This window comes from Rhodotorula graminis (assembly GCF_001329695.1).
Source record: "Rhodotorula graminis WP1 unplaced genomic scaffold RHOBAscaffold_13, whole genome shotgun sequence".
NCBI lineage: Eukaryota > Fungi > Basidiomycota > Microbotryomycetes > Sporidiobolales > Sporidiobolaceae > Rhodotorula > Rhodotorula graminis.
Window position 1 is genome coordinate 430,200 of NW_017264940.1, and position 16,717 is coordinate 446,916.

The 16,717-nt window shown below is 66.7% G+C and overlaps 6 protein-coding genes across 6 annotated transcripts; 3 read left to right on the top strand and 3 right to left on the bottom strand.

Moving 5' to 3' along the window:
* Window positions 1-37: 37 nt before the first annotated feature.
* RHOBADRAFT_38974 (uncharacterized protein) lies at window positions 38-3,108 on the bottom strand (the record flags this gene model as incomplete). Its single annotated transcript, XM_018413582.1, has 17 exons — window positions 3,034-3,108; window positions 2,610-2,934; window positions 2,440-2,465; window positions 2,255-2,346; window positions 2,073-2,188; window positions 1,978-2,010; window positions 1,753-1,906; window positions 1,620-1,693; window positions 1,470-1,544; window positions 1,376-1,398; window positions 1,294-1,301; window positions 1,180-1,217; window positions 1,021-1,117; window positions 841-950; window positions 593-751; window positions 375-524; window positions 38-203 (listed from the first exon to the last, which is right to left on the bottom strand). The coding sequence occupies exons 1-17, from the start codon at window positions 3,056-3,058 to the stop codon at window positions 38-40; spliced, it is 1,671 nt and encodes a 556-aa protein (XP_018268915.1). The 5' UTR covers window positions 3,059-3,108.
* A 779-nt stretch (window positions 3,109-3,887) lies between these two features.
* RHOBADRAFT_55539 (uncharacterized protein) lies at window positions 3,888-6,273 on the bottom strand (the record flags this gene model as incomplete). The annotated part of the gene is made up of 6 exons (XM_018417900.1): window positions 3,888-4,414; window positions 4,502-4,674; window positions 4,787-4,920; window positions 5,025-5,159; window positions 5,245-5,378; window positions 5,463-6,273. The coding sequence occupies 6 exons, from the start codon at window positions 6,271-6,273 to the stop codon at window positions 3,888-3,890; spliced, it is 1,914 nt and encodes a 637-aa protein (XP_018268916.1).
* A 1,064-nt stretch (window positions 6,274-7,337) lies between these two features.
* On the top strand, window positions 7,338-9,123 carry RHOBADRAFT_55540 (uncharacterized protein; the record flags this gene model as incomplete). Its single annotated transcript, XM_018417901.1, has 5 exons — window positions 7,338-7,625; window positions 7,722-8,076; window positions 8,148-8,359; window positions 8,439-8,664; window positions 8,745-9,123. The coding sequence occupies 5 exons, from the start codon at window positions 7,338-7,340 to the stop codon at window positions 8,885-8,887; spliced, it is 1,224 nt and encodes a 407-aa protein (XP_018268917.1). The 3' UTR covers window positions 8,888-9,123.
* A 622-nt stretch (window positions 9,124-9,745) lies between these two features.
* On the top strand, window positions 9,746-11,643 carry RHOBADRAFT_17711 (uncharacterized protein; the record flags this gene model as incomplete). The annotated part of the gene is made up of 7 exons (XM_018412385.1): window positions 9,746-9,805; window positions 10,263-10,387; window positions 10,474-10,729; window positions 10,808-10,948; window positions 11,018-11,186; window positions 11,300-11,409; window positions 11,491-11,643. 7 exons carry the CDS (start codon window positions 9,746-9,748, stop codon window positions 11,641-11,643), a joined length of 1,014 nt encoding a protein of 337 aa, XP_018268918.1.
* Window positions 11,644-12,326: 683 nt separating this feature from the next.
* Window positions 12,327-13,989, bottom strand: RHOBADRAFT_55541 (uncharacterized protein; the record flags this gene model as incomplete). The annotated part of the gene is made up of 2 exons (XM_018417902.1): window positions 12,327-13,544; window positions 13,612-13,989. The coding sequence occupies 2 exons, from the start codon at window positions 13,987-13,989 to the stop codon at window positions 12,327-12,329; spliced, it is 1,596 nt and encodes a 531-aa protein (XP_018268919.1).
* Window positions 13,990-14,492: 503 nt separating this feature from the next.
* On the top strand, window positions 14,493-16,692 carry RHOBADRAFT_55542 (glycoside hydrolase family 26 protein; the record flags this gene model as incomplete). Its single annotated transcript, XM_018417903.1, has 9 exons — window positions 14,493-14,547; window positions 14,626-15,115; window positions 15,211-15,237; window positions 15,305-15,425; window positions 15,526-15,698; window positions 15,797-15,986; window positions 16,092-16,325; window positions 16,427-16,444; window positions 16,537-16,692. 9 exons carry the CDS (start codon window positions 14,493-14,495, stop codon window positions 16,639-16,641), a joined length of 1,413 nt encoding a protein of 470 aa, XP_018268920.1. The 3' UTR covers window positions 16,642-16,692.
* Window positions 16,693-16,717: the final 25 nt, after the last annotated feature.

Sequence of the window (16,717 nt, forward strand, 5' to 3'; positions counted from 1 at the left end):
GAGAGAGAGAGAGAGAGAGGGAGAGAGAGAGAGAGAGCTAGACGGGGCTCGTGCACCCGAGGCTAGTGGCCGCGCCCTTTTCAAACGCTTGACCGAGGGTCGTGCCGCTGCCCCACAGCCCCAGTCCCTGCGTAGCCAGGGCCGCGAGGAAGAAGAGGAAGAGGACGACCCTGCGAGAGCGAGAGAGAGAGGAAATCAGTGCGCTGCCGACGAGGAGGAGGAGGAAGGGAGAGGGAAAAAAGGCGCACTTGATGGCCGTGCGCTTCCAGCCGCCGTACGTGATGGCGCGGTGCCAGCGAGACTGCGTCACACGTCGTCAGTGGGTCCTGAAAGACGACGAGAGCGGGAGGGAGAACAGCCGACGCACGAACGACTTCCACGTGTCCCTGCGCCTCGGCGCGACGCCCGGGGTCGAGAACGGCTCGTCGGCCGTCGCGGCGTCGATGTGCATGTACAGGCCGAGGACGAAGAGCGGCGGGAGGGTGTAGGAGAAGGAGAAGATGCACGCCGAGGCGACGACGCCGCTGCGGGTGCGACAAGTGGTCCAGGTCAGTGACGTCGTCGAGCGTGCGAGGGCAGAAGGTCGACGCACCTGAGCGCGCCGACGGAAGGGATGCACGAGCCGATGAAGAAGGCGGCGGCCCAGAAGAAGACGACGAGGATGCCCCAGACGATGCGGCCGCTCTTCGTCATGAGCGGCGGGCCCTTGAGCAGGCCCTCGACGATGTTAATGTAGATGACCTTGAGGCCGCTGTGTGTCGAACGTCGTCAGAGAGGTCGTTCCCGCTGTCGAGGGCGGAGAAGGAAGGAACCTTCTCGCTCGAGGAAAAGGAGACGCACATGTTCCCGTACAGCGCCGCGGCGATTGCGCCCGAAATGAGCGCGAGGACGTTGCCAACGGTCTGCCACGAGTAGTGCGAGACGCCCTGATACGCAAGCGCGAGCGTGTACTGCGAGGCGAGGGAAGACGTCGAGGTCAGTCAACTTGGGAAGGTCGCCGAGACGACAGGGGAAGCTCACCTGGCCCTGCATCGCGTAAACGTAGCATCCGTACACGAGGTATGCCGTAATAATGAGCGCCTGGGCCATCGCGAAAGACCGGATGAAGTCGTGAGGCCTGCGCGAGGATGAAAGTCAGTTTCTCGTGCGAGCTCGACGACAGGAATCGGCCAGACGTACCGGCGCATCTCGGCGAGGAGCTCTGGGAAGATCATGGACTGCGTCGGCAGAAAGCAGAGTGTCAGTGAGTCGCCCGCAGTGGTCGGGCAAGTTGAATCGAAAGGAGAAGCGTACGCCGCCGTCTGTTGGGAAGACGAGGTCAGCACGTGCCACCACGCTCTGAGGAGGATCATACGACGAGAGGTTCCACACGTACAGGCAAAGACCATGTTCATGAGTCTGCGAGCAGGAAGAGTCGTAAAGTCAATACGAGGCTCGAGCGTCGACGAAAGGCAAAGCCAGCGACGAACCCGTTGACCTGGTTGAAGACGGGCTGGGTGACTCGGGCACTGACGACGACAGGGCCCTCAGGGATGCCGTAGGAGCTGTGAATGGAGGTGCATAAGTGAGGGAAACGAGGTCGAGAGAGGTCGAAGCCTCGCCGAAGAAAGGCGGCTCACGCAAAGGCGGCCGCATAGTTTGGCGGCGAGTGCGCGATGAAGCCCATGCTCAAGATGATGATCAGGAGGTTGATCTGTGTGCCGGCTAGGGATAAGCGCACGTCGCAGAAGAGGAAGTGGACGGGAGACGCACCCAGACGGCCGAGTTCGCGAGCAGGCCAAGGCCGTGCAGCGAGCGGATCTGCCCGAGGGCCATTCCCAGGATCGCCCAAATTACGACCGCGACCGAGAAGCAGATAGCCGGGCCGCTGCCGCCCTCGGCGATTTGAGCGACGCCCTGGCCGTTGCTGCAGGAAGAAGGCAGAGGACGAGGTCAGGTTTCTCCTTCCCCCTCGGGTCAAGGGGCACGAGGACGCACCTGAGGCAGATGAGGCCGACGTTCAGGATGAGCCTACAGGGCGAGAAGTCAGTAGCCGCCGAGACGAAGAAAAGGGCTCGAGCGCGGCGACGCACTGGATCGCCTGGAGGATGGAGCACAGGTGGCGCATCCAGGTTCCGTAGACGCGCCCGCCGAGGTCGCCATAGGTGCGCACCGGGTACCGGACCGAGTCGAGCTTGAGGAAGAGGTGCTGCGAGCCGCGAGAGGCGTCAGGATCGTCCGGAAAGGGGACGGAAGCTTTCTGGCGGCGGCGCACCTGCAGCATGACGCCGGTGACGCCCGCGACCAGGCCGAAAATTACATACAGGACCACGCCTGGCGCCATGCCGAGGTTGGCGATGGCGTACGCTGCAGAAGGAGCACGTCAGCTGCACGCTCGAGGAGGCTCGAGGGAAGGACGAAAAGGAGAAGGCGCGGGTTGGCTCGGCGAGCGCGACTCACGCGCATTGAAAGGACCGAGGATGTCGCTGTAGAAGGCGGCAGGTCGGGCGAGGAGGAGGTCGAGGAGGAGGGACGTCGAGAAAGAGGGGGTCAGTGCGCGTCCACTCGACGGTTCTGCACCGTCGCGCTCTGCTCGGCGCCTTGGGCTGAAGGTGAGCGAGAGAACGCACGTCGTGATGAGGAAGAAGATGGTGGCCCAGCCGGCGACGCGCAGCATGCGTCGGGCGTTGCACAGCTCTTTCTCGCGCTCCGACAAGCCCTCGAGGTCGGCCGTCGCGTCGTCGCCTTGCGCTCCTCCGACCGTCACCTCGTGCACGTCGCTGTTCGAGCTCTTGTCGCCGCCCTTCTCGCCCTTCTCGCGGATCTTGCCCTTCATGCCCGCGGCGAGCGAGGCGAGGCCCGCCGAGTGAAAGTCGCCGGTATCGGCGCGCTCGCGAGCTCGCTGCCGTTCGGCCCAGAACATGTACTCGGGAATCGAGATGCGCGACGAGGTGGCTGCGGGGCAGCAGGAAAGAGACGAGGGGTCAGCTATCGAGCCAGGCGACGACGACCTCGGTTTGAGAAGGCCGTGCGAGAACGAGCAGGAGGACTCACAGGCGGGAGCGTACATGTCGTGCATGTCGCGTGCCGACTCGTTGACCTCGTAGGCCGGCGCAGAGACACCGACGGCGGCAGCGGTCTGCATGGCGGCTCGTCGAGGAGGAGGAAAGAGCTGGAGGAGGGAGGGGGACGAGCGGGTGTCGAGGGCTGCGTGTGCGACGACGAGCGCAGCAGGTAGGTGCGGGTCGACAGGAGAAGAGCAGAGTGGAAGCAGAAGCGCAGGCGACAGCTCGGCGGGGACAACGATCGGCCCTTGAGTGCGAAGCCGAGGGCAAGCACGAGGTGCACGAACCCTCGAGGAAGCGCTCGTGCACGACTCGAGAGACCGTCGCGCTTATTTTGACGCACCCCTGCATCATCGGCAGCGGTGGCAGCGGTGGCCAGAAATAGCGAGGGCGCGAGGGCGAGGGGAGGGAGCCGTCAGAAGTCAAAAAGGGCGCGAGGCGAGAGGGTCGGCCTTCTCAAGTTGTGTGGGGAGCGGACGCTGTCGCCTCGAGGTTGCCCTGCTGCGAAGCGGAGGCCGCAGCATCTGCAGCGCTATCTTTTGCTCGGGAACCCGCTTCTCCTCGAGGCCACCGCCCTGGCCCTGAACGACCTCTCAAGCGAATCTCTCTCTCTCGGCACGGGACATTCAGATCTCGACTGGCGGGCTCTCGGCAGCGTTCGAGCGTATCAGAGAGTGCATTGCGGTGCGACTGAGGACACAGACTGGATGTAGGTACGACACGCTAGACGAGACAGAGCAAAAGAGAAAGAGAAGAGAAAGAGAACAAAGACACCTCCCTCGAGCGCCCACCGACCCTCGAGCGCCCACCGACCCTCGGCAACCACCTCGAGCGCGCGCGCGGTCACGCATCGCTGTCCGAGTCGTCGATGCCGACGCCTCGGTCGCCAGGGAACATGCGGTCGTCGACGACGCACCCTTTGGCCTCGCCCGTCTTGCGCACCGTGAACCGCCAGGTCTCGTTCCACCCGGCCGCGTTGGCGACGCCGATGCCGGCGACCGCCTGCGCCGCCGCCTGCGCCGCCTGCTGCGCGACCGCCGCCGCCTGCCGCCGTGCGCGCCGCGACGCGAGCCCCTGCACGGCCGCGGCCGCCGCCGCGGCGCGCTCCTCCTCCTCGCGGGCAATCTCCTCCGGGTCGCGCATCTCGGGCAGCGTGAGGCGCGCCGCCGCAGGCGGGTCGTGCGCCATCTTGCTCAGGGCGGCGTGGACGGCTTGAGGGGTCCACGAGGGCGCGCCGTGGACGTACAGGTGGGACAGCTGGACCGACGGGATCTCGAGTGCGGCGGGCGAGATGAGCGAGCCCGAGACGTGCAGGACCTTGAGGTGCGGCAGGTACGGGAGCGAGTCGTTCAGGGGAAAGTTCTTGTCGTCTGTGGATGCGAGAGGGAGGCGAGGAAGGGTCAGGGGCCGGCGTCGACGCGAGGGCGAGGGCGAGAAAGAGAAAGAGTCGGACGCACCCTCCTCCTTGGCGCCGAACCAGCTACCGCCGATGCGCAGCTCGACGAGGCTCGGGCACTTCTTGAGAACGTGCGCGAGGCCACGCTTCGACAGGAGCGAGCTGCGCCACAGCGTGAAGCGCTTGACCTGGCGCGCGTCGCCGAGGAGCTGCATGAGGTCCGTGTTGGTGATGCTGCGCGAGGGGGTGCGAGGGTGTGTCAGTGCTCCGCCACTTCAACCAGAGGAACAAGCAGGACCGGCGCGAGGTCACGCAGGCCCCACAGAGAGGACGAGCGGCGACGCACTTGACCTCGATGAGGACGACCTCGGTGAGGCGGAGCGAGTGCAGCGGCGGTGCAGGAAGGGTCGACGAGTCGCTCGAGATGCCGCACAGGCGCAGCGTATGGAGGCTCTTGAGGGTCGACAGCGGCTTGACGAACTGCAGACGGCGAGAGAGGGGCGTGCGTCAGGACATCTACGCGAAGCGGCCAAGCTGCCCGTGGGACGAGGCGAGAGGGAGCGCAAGAGAGCGCCGAGACGCACCTGGCTGACGGCCCACATGCTCGTGCTCTTCCTCGCGCGCCACCCGACGTCCATGCCCTCGTTCTTGCCCGCGCCGCCGCCCTTGCCGTCCGACGACGCCTCGAGGTCCTTGATGAGCGTGTGCAGGTTCTTGAGCTGCGTGACGGCGACAATTCCATGTCAGCCTCACCCTGAGAGGAGGAAGGAGGAGAGCCGAGGGGGGAGGGAACGAGGGACTCACGTCGACGAACGATTGGCAGAGCGAGTTGGTCCAGGCCGACGAGTCGGCCGGCTGGTACAGGGTGAGGGTGAGGAGGTGTCGGCAGGACCCGATGATGCCGCACAACGAGTGCATCGAGTGGAAGAGAAACCAGCCTGTGCGACACGAGAAACGGCAGAATCAGTACCGGCTTCGACGACGAGAGGCCGACGCCGAGGGAGCGGAACAATGCGACGCACCGATCCACTGGCTGCTCGTCTTCGCCATCGACTCGACGTTGGCCGTCACGCTGCGGACGCTCTTGCTGATGTCGCTCCCGTGCAGGGTGCGGTGCACGGCGTGCGCCTGGACCCTCGTCTCGACGCGCAGGTCGCGGTACAGGGCGACACGAGCGTGGGGCAGGAGGCGCTTGCACGTGAGGGCGACCATGGCGAGCGAGTGCAGGTCGGGCTTGGTGTCGGGTGCGGCCGACGCGGGGACGGCGACGAGGTGCACGAGGACGAGCGAGATGAGCTCACTCGACAGGAGGGCAAAGTGGTCGGTCGGGAGGACGGGTGGAGGTGTGGGTGCGGGAGGAGGCGCGTTGGGCGACAGCGAGCCGCCGTCGTGGTCGTGGTCGGCCTTGACGGGGAGCGGCGTGCCGCTGCCGTCGCCCGCGCCGCCGTCGGACGAGCTCGGGGCGGGTGAGGGCGTCGACGAGTCGGAGCGCTTGATGCGCTTGGCGGGCGTGCTGGCCGAGGCGCGGTCGTCCCTCTCGGCTGCTCCTGCTCCGCCCCCACTTGGGTCGGGCGCGCGCGCCTTGCCCTTGCGGCGGGCGCCCGACGCGGCTGCGGGTGCTCCTCCTCCAGCTGCTGCGACGACGGCCGATGACCTGCGCGCGGCGTGCGAGGCCTGGGAGCGCGACGCGTAGTTGAGGGGAGCTGGCGGAGCTGGGCGGGCTGACGAGGCACCTGACCCGCTCGCGGCTGACCCTGCGGCGCTCGTCGAGGCGGACGGGCCGGGTGCGGGTGGTCGGCCGTTGATGCGAGCAGAGGAGCGCGTCTTGGGCATCACTCGGCGGGGGCGAGGGCGGTGGGTGACGAGTCGGAGGAGACGAGGGGGAGCGGGACGACGAGGGACGGGGTGCGAGGACAAAGGGCGGGTCGCGGGCGGCGCGTGCGCGGTGCTCGATGGCCGTGTGTGCTCTTGGCCGTGCGCTTGAGCCGGGCAGGAGCGCGGGCTCGAGGTTGTTGGAGGAGACGAGCCGCTGCCGCAGAGGTGCGACAGCTCTCCCGCGACTCGCCTCGTCGAACGTACTCTGAAGGAGCTTGGGTGGCTTGCGAGTAGCTTCATACATGAGCTGCGAGAGACCCTACGCCCTCTGGCGAGGTTTGCCGCGAGCGACTCTGAGCTCCTCCGGCGAGCGCTCTTCGACTCTGACCACCGCTGCCCGCTCGCGCTCCGAGCAGTGCTGCACCGCCCAGCACGACGGCTGAGACCTGCGCATCAGCACCCGCGATCGCGCTCGTCGCCCCAGGCGCTCGCCGACTCGGTTCGGATGCGGCGTCGACCAGCCTCCCGCGCCGAGCTCCACCTCCGCACCGCGACGGCTCCTCGCACGCTGCAGGGCTCAAGGTGCACACCTTGCTGCCATGCATCTCGCCCTCGGCCTTCGAGCCTCCAAGTCGGCGCACTCGCTGCTGCCGCTCGAACGCGGCGTCGCTCAGCGACCACCTTCCCTCCCCCTCCCTAATCCGGCGACTCGGACCGCCTTCTCTGTCCGGATTGCGCCCAGAGCCACTCGAGCGGCTAGACCACACTCTCTCCATTCCCGCTCAGAGCAGGTCCCGCGACATTGTCGCTCGACGACCCGCCCGCCCCGTTCCGGCTCGTCTCGCCCTCGAACCCGACGCTCGATTCAATATGCGCCTCGGGCTCGCGCGCTGCTCTCTCTCTGTCCCGCTCGTCTCTCTCTCTACACCGTCGCTCGCCCGCTCAGCAACTCCCAGGCAGCCCCTCTGGCAGGGTCCTCTCGCCGCACCTCGTCGCTCTCTTCCGCTCGCGTCCAGCCCGCCTCCTCGACTCGCCCACCGCCAGCGCCAACCACCACCACACTCGTTCACCTACACAACAAGATGAAGCCGACCTCGCTCCTCCCCCTCGCCATCCTCCTGTTCCCCTCGGCCGCGCTCGCGACGCCGCCTCCCGAGCTGCAGGACCTCCTCTCGGCCGCCTCGGCGGCGCACACGACGCTGCCCATCCCGGCCGGCCTCGAGTCGCGCATGGTGCGCCGCCGCGCGGCCGAAAAGAAGCTCGACGACGAGGCCGAGCGCGTCAAGGAGCGCCTCGGCGGCGTCGTCATCCTCCCGCCGGGCCACTTCAACCACACCGTCTCGTTCAACGGCAGCAAGTACAACGGCGCCGTGCGTCCCACCCTCCTCCTCCTCTCCCTCCCCCTCTCGCTGTCGTCGAGCGGCACCTGACCCTGTCGCTCCCTCTCTCTCTCTCGCGCCGCGCAGACGATGGACCCGTCGACGATCCCGCAGCGTCACCGCCGCCTCAAGCGCAACTTCTGGGAGAAGGTCGAGGGCCACTTTGGGTTTGGCCCGTCGGCGACGGCCTCGGCCGCGGCGACCAAGGGCACGGGCGTCGTCGACAAGGGCAAGGCGCAGAGCGACGACGGGCGCCACTACTGGTACGTCGAGGACAGCGACGACCAGAAGCACTGGCGCGAGAAGGACGGCAAGGACGAGAAGCACGTCGACGAGGACGAGGACAATAAGGACGACGGCAAGAAGGCCAAGCGCGACGTCGGCGACTTTTTCGACAACATCGCGAGCGAGGTCAACGCCGACGGTGCCACGTCCGACGGCGGTCCGTCCCTTCCTCTCTTCCTGCACTCGCCCACGTGAGCGTCTCACTGACCTGACGCTCGTGGCCTGCAGCCTCTGCCACGTCGGCGATCGCGTCCAAGGTCTCGTCGGCCGCATCCGCCGCCTCGAGCGTCGCGTCGTCGACCTCGTCTGCCGCCGCCGCTGCCGCCACGTCGGCCAACAGCACCGACGCCGTGTGGTACAACCCGACGACGTGGGACGACGCCATCACGGCCGAGTACCGCGACACCAAGCACAAGATCAGCGAGCTGTCGGTCCTTTCGGTGCGCCTCTCTCTCTCTCTCTCTCTATCTCGCTCGAGCCTCACTGACACCTCTCTGCGCGCGCCCTCCCCTCGAGCAGAAAGTCGGCCTCGCCGTCCTCGTCCTCGTCGCGTCGGTCCTCCTCTTTGCGCTCATCTACTGCGCGTGCAAGCTCAACGCGCGCCGCCGCCGCCGCAACGCGGCCGAGCGCGCCCAGCACAACCTCGCCGCCGCGTCGTCGCAGGGCTCGAGCCGGTCGGCGAGTGGGAGGGCGACGCCGGCGAGCGGGCGCGGGCAGAGGAGCTTTGAGATGGGGCGCGACACCTGTGCGTCCTTCTTTCTCCCTCTCTCTGTCTTTCGCTCTCTTGCGCTCGGGTACTGACCAAGCTCGTCGCACCCCTCGCAGCCATCCCGGTCATGAGCTACGTCGGCCCGTCGTCGTCGTCGGCCTCGACGTCGTCGTCGTCGAGCCCGCTCGACAAGGGCAAGGGCAAGGCCGGGACCAAGGAGAAGAAGGGCAAGGGGTGGAGCCTCCTGTCGCGTGACTGAGCGGGATGAGCTGGGCGCTGGGCGCTCGCTCGGCGGGCGGTGGGAGCGGAGGAGGAGGAGGAGGCGAGGGAGGAGCGGAGGAGGACGGGAGGGTAGAGCAGAACCCGGACACGGTCTCTCTCTTTGCTCAACTTGTAGCCATAGCGCCATCCACACACACCCACATCATAGCCACTTGTCGCTCCCTCTCCCTCATGGACCACCAACTCTGTAGCGCTGTTCGTCTCCTTTCCGGTCCTCGTCGGGCGAGCACGAAGCGCTTCGAGCAGTGGCAAGAGAGTGCACGGTCCCGCAGCTCGACAGGACGTGTCGAGCGCGTGTACGGCTTGACGACGAGGACGGGAGAGAGAGAGCGGTGAGAAGGCGGCCGCGCCCGGGCCTCCTCGCCCGAGCCGCGGCACGACGGACGACGTCGACGTCGACACCGGGCTCGGTGGTCGCAGCCCCAGCGGTGGGCGTGCGTGGAGGCGTGGGAGAGCAGAGAAGAGCTGGGGACCGACCCTCGAGCGTGAGCGAGGTGTCGAGAGCTGGTGTTGACGTTGGAGATAGGGTGGGCGAGCGTGGGCGGGAGCGACTACGAGGGCGGGGTCCCTCGTTTCGGCCGTCAGAGAGCGTACGCTTGAAGCTGGCCAGCCGGGTGCGCCCGCGCCGACCGGCTTGCTCCTCGCCTCCTCTCCTTCGACCACCATCCCTCTCTTGCTCAACTCAGCCACACTGGCAGACGTAGCCTCGCCTCAGCACCACCAGCCTCCCCCCTTGAAGCGCCAGAAGACCACCCTCTCTCGCCCTTCGTCCCCCGCCGTCGCTCCTCCTCCTCCCGCAACCGCAACCGCACCCGCACCACCCGCACCACCCACCATGTCCAACACCGGCTTCGACCAGGCCCCGCCCAAGACCGAGATCATCACCCTCACGTCGGTCCGTCCTCGTCTCGCTGTCTCTCTCTCTCGCCTTCCTCCTCGTCCCCCTCGTCTCTCCGGCCTCTTCCGGGTGTCGGCCACCGCTCGCGAGGGTCCCGCTCGGCGACGGCGTCTTGGCTCCCGCTGCACCGGGCACGCTGCAGCGCAAAGCGGCCGCACTCGAGCTCCTCAGAGACGACGGCGAGCTGGCCGGCGGCATCGATCCGGCTCCCGCGGGTGGGTCGCAGCGGGCGCACGGCGTGGGCTGCGCTCGAGGTGTACAAGCCTGGCAATGAGTCGAGCAGGAGCAGGACGAGCCGCAGCGCTGTGGAGCGGGCGGGCGTACAGCAGCTCACGCGACCCCGTCCGTCGTCGCCGCGGCCCCACCTTGCGGCGCCCCGACCACCCTCGAGGAGCACTCTGCCGCCGCGAGCAGCAGCACAGTCGACTGACCGTACCCTTGTCCCGACCCACAGCACGTCCTCTCGCAGCAGCAGCGTCACCCGATCGCGACCGGCGACTTGACCCTCCTCCTCACCGCCATCCAGACGACCTGCAAGTTCATCTCGACTAATGTCCGCCGCGCCGGCCTCCTCAACCTGTGCGTCCTTGCTCTCTCTCTCTCTCGCCTCGTCGCTTTCGCCACCCGCGCTTCGTCTCTGACCCGAGTCGCGCCCGCTCCCGCAGGATCGGCCAGGCCGGCTCGAGCAACATCCAGGGCGAGGACCAGAAGAAGCTCGACATCCTGTCGAACGACATCATGATCAACAGCCTGCGCGCGTCGGGCAAGTGCGCCGTCCTCGTCTCGGAGGAGAACGAGGAGCCCATCTTTATCGACACGGCCCACCGCGGCCGGTACTGCGTCGTCTTTGACCCGCTCGACGGCTCGTCCAACATTGACGCCGGCGTCAACATTGGCACCATCTTTGGCGTCTACAAATGCGTGCGTCCCACCTCTTTCCCTTGGTCGTCGTCGTTGTCGAGAGAAGCGGGCTCCTGACCCTCGTCGTCCTTCTCACAGCGCGACGACTCGGAGGGCACGCTCGAGGACGTCCTGCGCCCCGGCTCTGAGCTCCAGGTCGCCGGCTACTGCATGTACGGCTCGTCGGCCAACCTCGTCATCTCGACCGGCCAGGGCGTCAACGGCTACACCCTCGACAACGTCCGTCCCCCCCTCTCACACCCTCTCTCGTCCTCGCACTCGACCCTGACCCTCGTCGTGCGCACCCAGGGCATCGGCGAGTTCATCCTCACGCACCCCAACATCCGGATCCCGTCGCGCGGCAAGATCTACTCGTTCAACGAGGGCAACTCGCTCTTCTTCCACGAGCCCGTCACGCAGTACCTCGAGTCGATCAAGTTCCCCTCGAACGGCAAGCCCTACTCGGCGCGCTACATCGGTGCGTCGCCTCGCTCGCTCTCTCTCTCGTGTCGCCCTCGGCCCACCCGCAGGTGGGTCTCGGCGTTCGGGTTGAATAGCGCGATGCTGACCCTCGGTTGCACCCTCTTCCAGGCTCGATGGTCGCCGACGTCCACCGCACGCTTCTCTACGGCGGCATCTTTGGCTACCCCTCGGACAAGAAGTCCAAGAACGGCAAGCTCCGCCTCCTGTACGAGGGCTACGTGCGTCCCGCCTCCCTCTCCCTCTCCTCTCTTCTCCTCGCCGCGCCGCGACCCGCACTGACCCCGTACCCGCCCCCACAGCCGATGGCGTTCCTCGTCGAGCAGGCCGGCGGCCTCGCGACGACGGGCACCGAGCGCATCCTCGACATCAAGCCGACCGACATCCACCAGCGGTGCCCCGTCTTCCTCGGGTCCAAGGACGACGTCGAGGACGTCATGCGCTTCCACCAGTAGTGCACCCCCTCTCCCTCTCCCTCTCTCTCGCCTCCCTGTCATCCTCGCCCTCGCTACGCTGTGACCCACACCCTTGCTGTGCCCCCCTCTCCTCGTCTCCTCCTTCCCTCATCTCCTCGTGTCACCCACCCTCTGAGCAGCCTGTGCGACTAGCCTTGACAATCTACAAGAGCAGTGCCCCCCCTTTCTACTCTCCTGAGCGTGTCGAGAGAGCGAGAGGGAGCGAGAGAGAGCGAGAGCGAAAGAGAGAGCGAGAGACTCGACTTGAGAAGGTCGACTTCGACCTTGATCTTCTGGTGGTGCAAGAGTAGAGCAGGGGCGCTCTCGCAGGCTCGCGAGGAATGTTTGAGACGTGCGAGGCGGTCGAGGAGAGCACAGGCGGGACGAGAGCTGGAACTGAAAGGGAGGCAAGCGTTTCCTCGACTCGGGCGCACAGACCCTCCCGCTTGACGCCGGAAAGGAGCGCTCGAGGAGCCCGACCGGCGAGGCCAGGTAGTGTCAAGGTTGCAGAGAAGCTCAAGCTTCAGCAGGGCAGGCGAGCAATAGCGGCGAGGGCGCGAGAGCGGCGAGCGAAGGAAGCGAGGAAGCGAAGAAGCCGAGCAGCGAGCTCTCGAGGAGCGTCGCTCTGGCGCTCACAAGGGCTCCCACAGGAGCACCGACGAAACGAGAGAGTTGCACCCGCACTACAGGCCCCTCTCGACCCGGTCAAACTCGAACTCGCTCAACGCCTCGGCCAACCTCGCGACCCGGCGCTTGTCGTCGCTCGACATGCGCGCGCTCAGGCTCGCGCGCTCATACAGCGCGTCGACGTGGTCGAGCGTCCTGCGCAAGTCGCGCCGCACGCGCTCGGCGCTCGTCGCCGACGTCCCGGCGTGCTCCACGGCGTCGGGGAAGACGGCGCGCGAGGGGAAGCGCCGCATCGGGGCGAGGATCCACTCGTAGGTCGAGTAGTGCTCGGCGATGACGCCCTCGAGGTAGTCGAGCTCGTCGGCGCGGAAGAAGCGTTCGGGGTCCGAGAGGAAGATGGTGGCGAGGGTGCGGTGAGGGCGGCCCGAGGGCAGGAGAAGGGCGTCGAGGTGAAGGAGGGGGGAGCTGATCTCTTCATCGAGCGGTTCACCGTATTCCCTCTCGGCCGTCGGGTCCTGGAACAGCTCCCACCGGTTGCCGAGCTTGAGCTCGACGAGGTTGGGGATGGCGTTCTCGCTCAACGACTCGAGGAGGGGCGCAAGACCTGAGCACTGCCCGCTCAGGGCGAGATGGGCCAGACGAGGAAAGGCGAGGCGTGTGGCGAGCGCCGGCTGCGCCGTCGACGAGCTGAGGCGCAAGTCGAGGGAGCGCAGGGTGGGTGCGCATGCGGCGACGAGACCGAGGACGACGGGACCCAGATCTTGGCCATCGTACAGGAACGACTCGAGAGCGCGAAGAGGCTCCCACCGCAACGACGACGCGGCGGGCTGCGCCTCGACGCTGAAGCCCCGCGGCTCCCGGATCGACAACTGCCGCACCGAGGGCGCCGCCTTGATGATGTCGCGCACGAGACCCTCCGTGAGCTCCTGACGCTTGACGAACAGGCTGATCGACTGAAGGCGAGGGAGCGCGCCGAGGAGCGTAGAAGTAGACGCGGGCGGGTAGTCGACCTCGACCTCCTCGATGACGGCGAGCTTGTTGCGGACCGCCTCGTCCTCGATGACCTCGACGAGGCGATCGACGGCGCCGGCGTCGAGGACAAGCCGACGCGCAACGGGCCGAATAATCGAGATGGCGTAGTCGACGACCAGCGGGTCGACTCGGCGCAGGTCGTGGTTGCGGAAGTGGGCGAGCTGGACGGATGAAGGGGGCGCGAGCCTTCCGGGCACACGATATACCAGAGGCGCGACGGGGAGCTGGCGGTACTCGACCGTCTGTTCGAGAGAGAGGCCGTCAGCGCGGGTCCACACAGGAAAGGACGGGAAAGTCGACGGGGCGCACCTTGAACCGGTGAGGCGCTACGATGTCGGCCCACTCGCGCGACACCTGGAAGAGCTGCGGGATAACGCGTCGACAGCTCGCCCCACCGATGAAGTTCTCGACGGCGTCGTCCATCTTGTGCCAGTCGTCGTCGTCGATCGGCTCGTCGAGCTCGTCGTACTCGTGCTCGTGGTTGTCGCAGTTGCGCAGCTGCGCGCGCAGCGTCATGTTGCGCTTGCACGAGTCGTCGTCATCGTCGGCGCAGAGCTGGGCGATGTACTGCTTGAGCTCGAGGGGGAGGACGTTGATCGAGGCGCGAGGAGGAGGGAGGGCGGACGACGAGGTCGAGGCGGACGGGTTGGGCTGCTGCGGTGCAAGAGGCTCAGTACAGGTGCCCATAGAGTGCCCTGCGAGAGTCGGACGCACCATCTTGGCGAGGCTCGTCGAGTTGGAGGTACCGAGGAGCGATCTGAGGAGGCGGAGACGGGGCGAGTCGGGACGGCGACAAGCGGGTTGCGGTCTGTGCTGGTGGCTAGCAGAGACTGTGTGCGCTCTTGTCCACGCTCAGCAGCACGGCGGAAAGGGAGGGCGAGCTCGTTGTCGTCCTCGTCGTCATCTCGCTCTGACTCTCTCGCCGCCACGCGCCGGGGCTGCTCTGCTGCACGACCAAGTCTCTAGCTTGTACTACACGCCTGCTCCTCGCGCTGCGTCCTCGTCCAGGCGATGCCGCGAGCGCTGCTCCCGCTTCCCCTCTTCTGCTCCGGTTCGTCGCCGAGGTGCGCCACACGCACGCGCCTCGCCCTCCTGTCCGTGGTCCGAGGACTCTCCGGCCCGGCCGCGAACGCTCGGCGCTCGCGTCTCGGCTCGCGTCTCGCTTCCTCGCCTCCTCGAAGCGCTCAGCGATGCCGCGCTCTCGCCGCCGCTACTCGTCTTCCTCGTCAGACGAGTCGTTGTCAAGTGCGCCCACCAGCAGCGACGACGCACGCTCTTCGCGCCGGCCGCGCAAAAGAAGTGCACCGCCACGACGGCGACGAGAGGAGAAGGTTCGCTCGCTCGGCAAGCGGTGGGACGACTTTCCGCCGCGGTACGACGACAGCGACGACTCGACCGACTACTCGTCGGACGACTCGACAGCCCCGCCACGACGCCCGCCTCGCGCTGCCGCCGACGAGCCTCTCTCGCCCGACCGGCAGCAGACCAAGAGCAGCCTCGTCCTCTTTGGCGGCATCGCCGTCGCCATCCTCCTCGTACTCCTCGGTGCGTTCGCCCTCTACAAGTACTTCTACGCCGGCACCGAGTCGCCCGGGACGGGCAGTGGGAGCGGCGGGACGACGAGCGCCAAGGTGGTCACGGTGACGCAGACGCTGTCGGGCGGCGTCGTGACGACGACCGTGTCGACCGAGGCGGCGCAGGCGACGGGAGGGGGCAGTAGTGGAGGGTCTTCGAGCGGCGACGACTCGTCGAGCGAGACCGGGAGCAGCTCGTCGGGCGTGATCGCGACCAAGCAGCCGGGACTCGCACGAAAGTGCGTCCACCTCCTGTTCTGTCCTTTCCTCGCCCGCCGAGCGTCTTTCGATCTCCTCAGACTGCCTTACTGACTCAGTCTGACTCTCGCAACAGCAACATCGGCATCGGCTTCCTCCCCGAGTGCGTCGGCCTCTTCGACTCGCTCGCACGGACCCTCGACTTACGCTCCCTTTGCCTTGGCGCACAGCTATAAAAACCAGGACATGGCCAAGATCAACGCCGGGCTTGGCATCAAGTCGTCGTACTATGGCTGGTACGCGCAGCTGCCGGCGTCGGGCGAGTGGCACGGCAGCCAGCTCCTGAGCCAGGTCCGTCTGTCTCTTCCGCAATCTCTCCCGGCCTACCGCCTCGCCGTCGCTCGTCGTCTGTCGCCGCACTTGTACTCATGCTACCCTCTCCCGTCCGCAGCTCGACGACGTCAAGGCGTGCAGGTGCATCTTCCAGCCGGCCGTCATGCCGACCAAGGGCTGGAGCGGCTTGACCAAGGACGACAACTCGCAGGCGCTCGCTATCGCAAAGGTCATGAAGAAGTTCACCGACGAGGGCATCGAGGTCTGGCTCCGCTTCGCGCACGAGATCAAGTGCGTCTGCCCGCCTCTTCCTCTTCCCCCTCTCGCGACGATCCTCCTTCTCCCGCCTCCTCCCTTCTCCTCACTGACTCTCGCTGCCTCTTCTACAGCTGGTACCTGTCCGATGGCACCTACCAGGGCACGGTCGAGGACTTCAAGGAGGCGTGGCCCGTCGTCGCCGCCGCCGTCGCCGACAACCCGCTCGTGCGCATGTTCTTCACGCCCAACGTCGCCGGTGGCGGCGTGTCCGACTACGAGAAGTACTTCCCCGACGACCTGTCGACGGTGCACTACCTCGGCGTGAGTCTCGGTCCGTGCACGGACCGCCTTCCCTTTCTCCTTCTCCTTGCCTCTCGCCGTCGCCTTTGCCGAGCGCGACACTGACTCTCTCTCTCCTCTCGCCAGCTTGATTACTATCCTCGATCGTCCCCTTCCTCGTCATCGTCCGAGGGCTTCCTCAACCACGTCCAAGACATGTACGACAAGTGGTGCGCCGACGGCAAGATCAAGTTTGCCATGGGCGAGACGGGCACGATGTGGGTCGCGAGCGTCGAGGAGCGCCTCGCGTGGCTCGACGAGTTGACGAGCGAGGCGACGGCAAAGGCCATGCCACACTACGTCGGCATCACCTGGTTCAACGTGCGTCCCTCTCTTTCCCGCCTCTCTCGCCTTCCTCTCTCTCCTCCCTCTCGAAGCCTTGTCATTGACTGACATCTTGCACTTCTCTTCCTGTTCCGCAGTACGACAAGGAGCAAGTGGTGCGTCACCTTGCCCCTCTCATCGTCCCTGTTCTCGCCCTCCCATTCGCTCTTTTCGCGCACGGACCGCTCACTCGCGGCCTCTCCCACAGTTCTACCTGTACGACGCCGACAAGGAAGAGACTGTATCGGCGACCAAGGCGTGGATCGCGAGCGAGGGAACGGTGGCTGAGGGTGCGGCGATGGGCAATGCGTAGAGCGGCGGGCCTGAGCGGCTCCTGTATCATGGACATTCTCCTTCTTCTCTCACCTCTCGCTCGCCTTCTCTCCAAC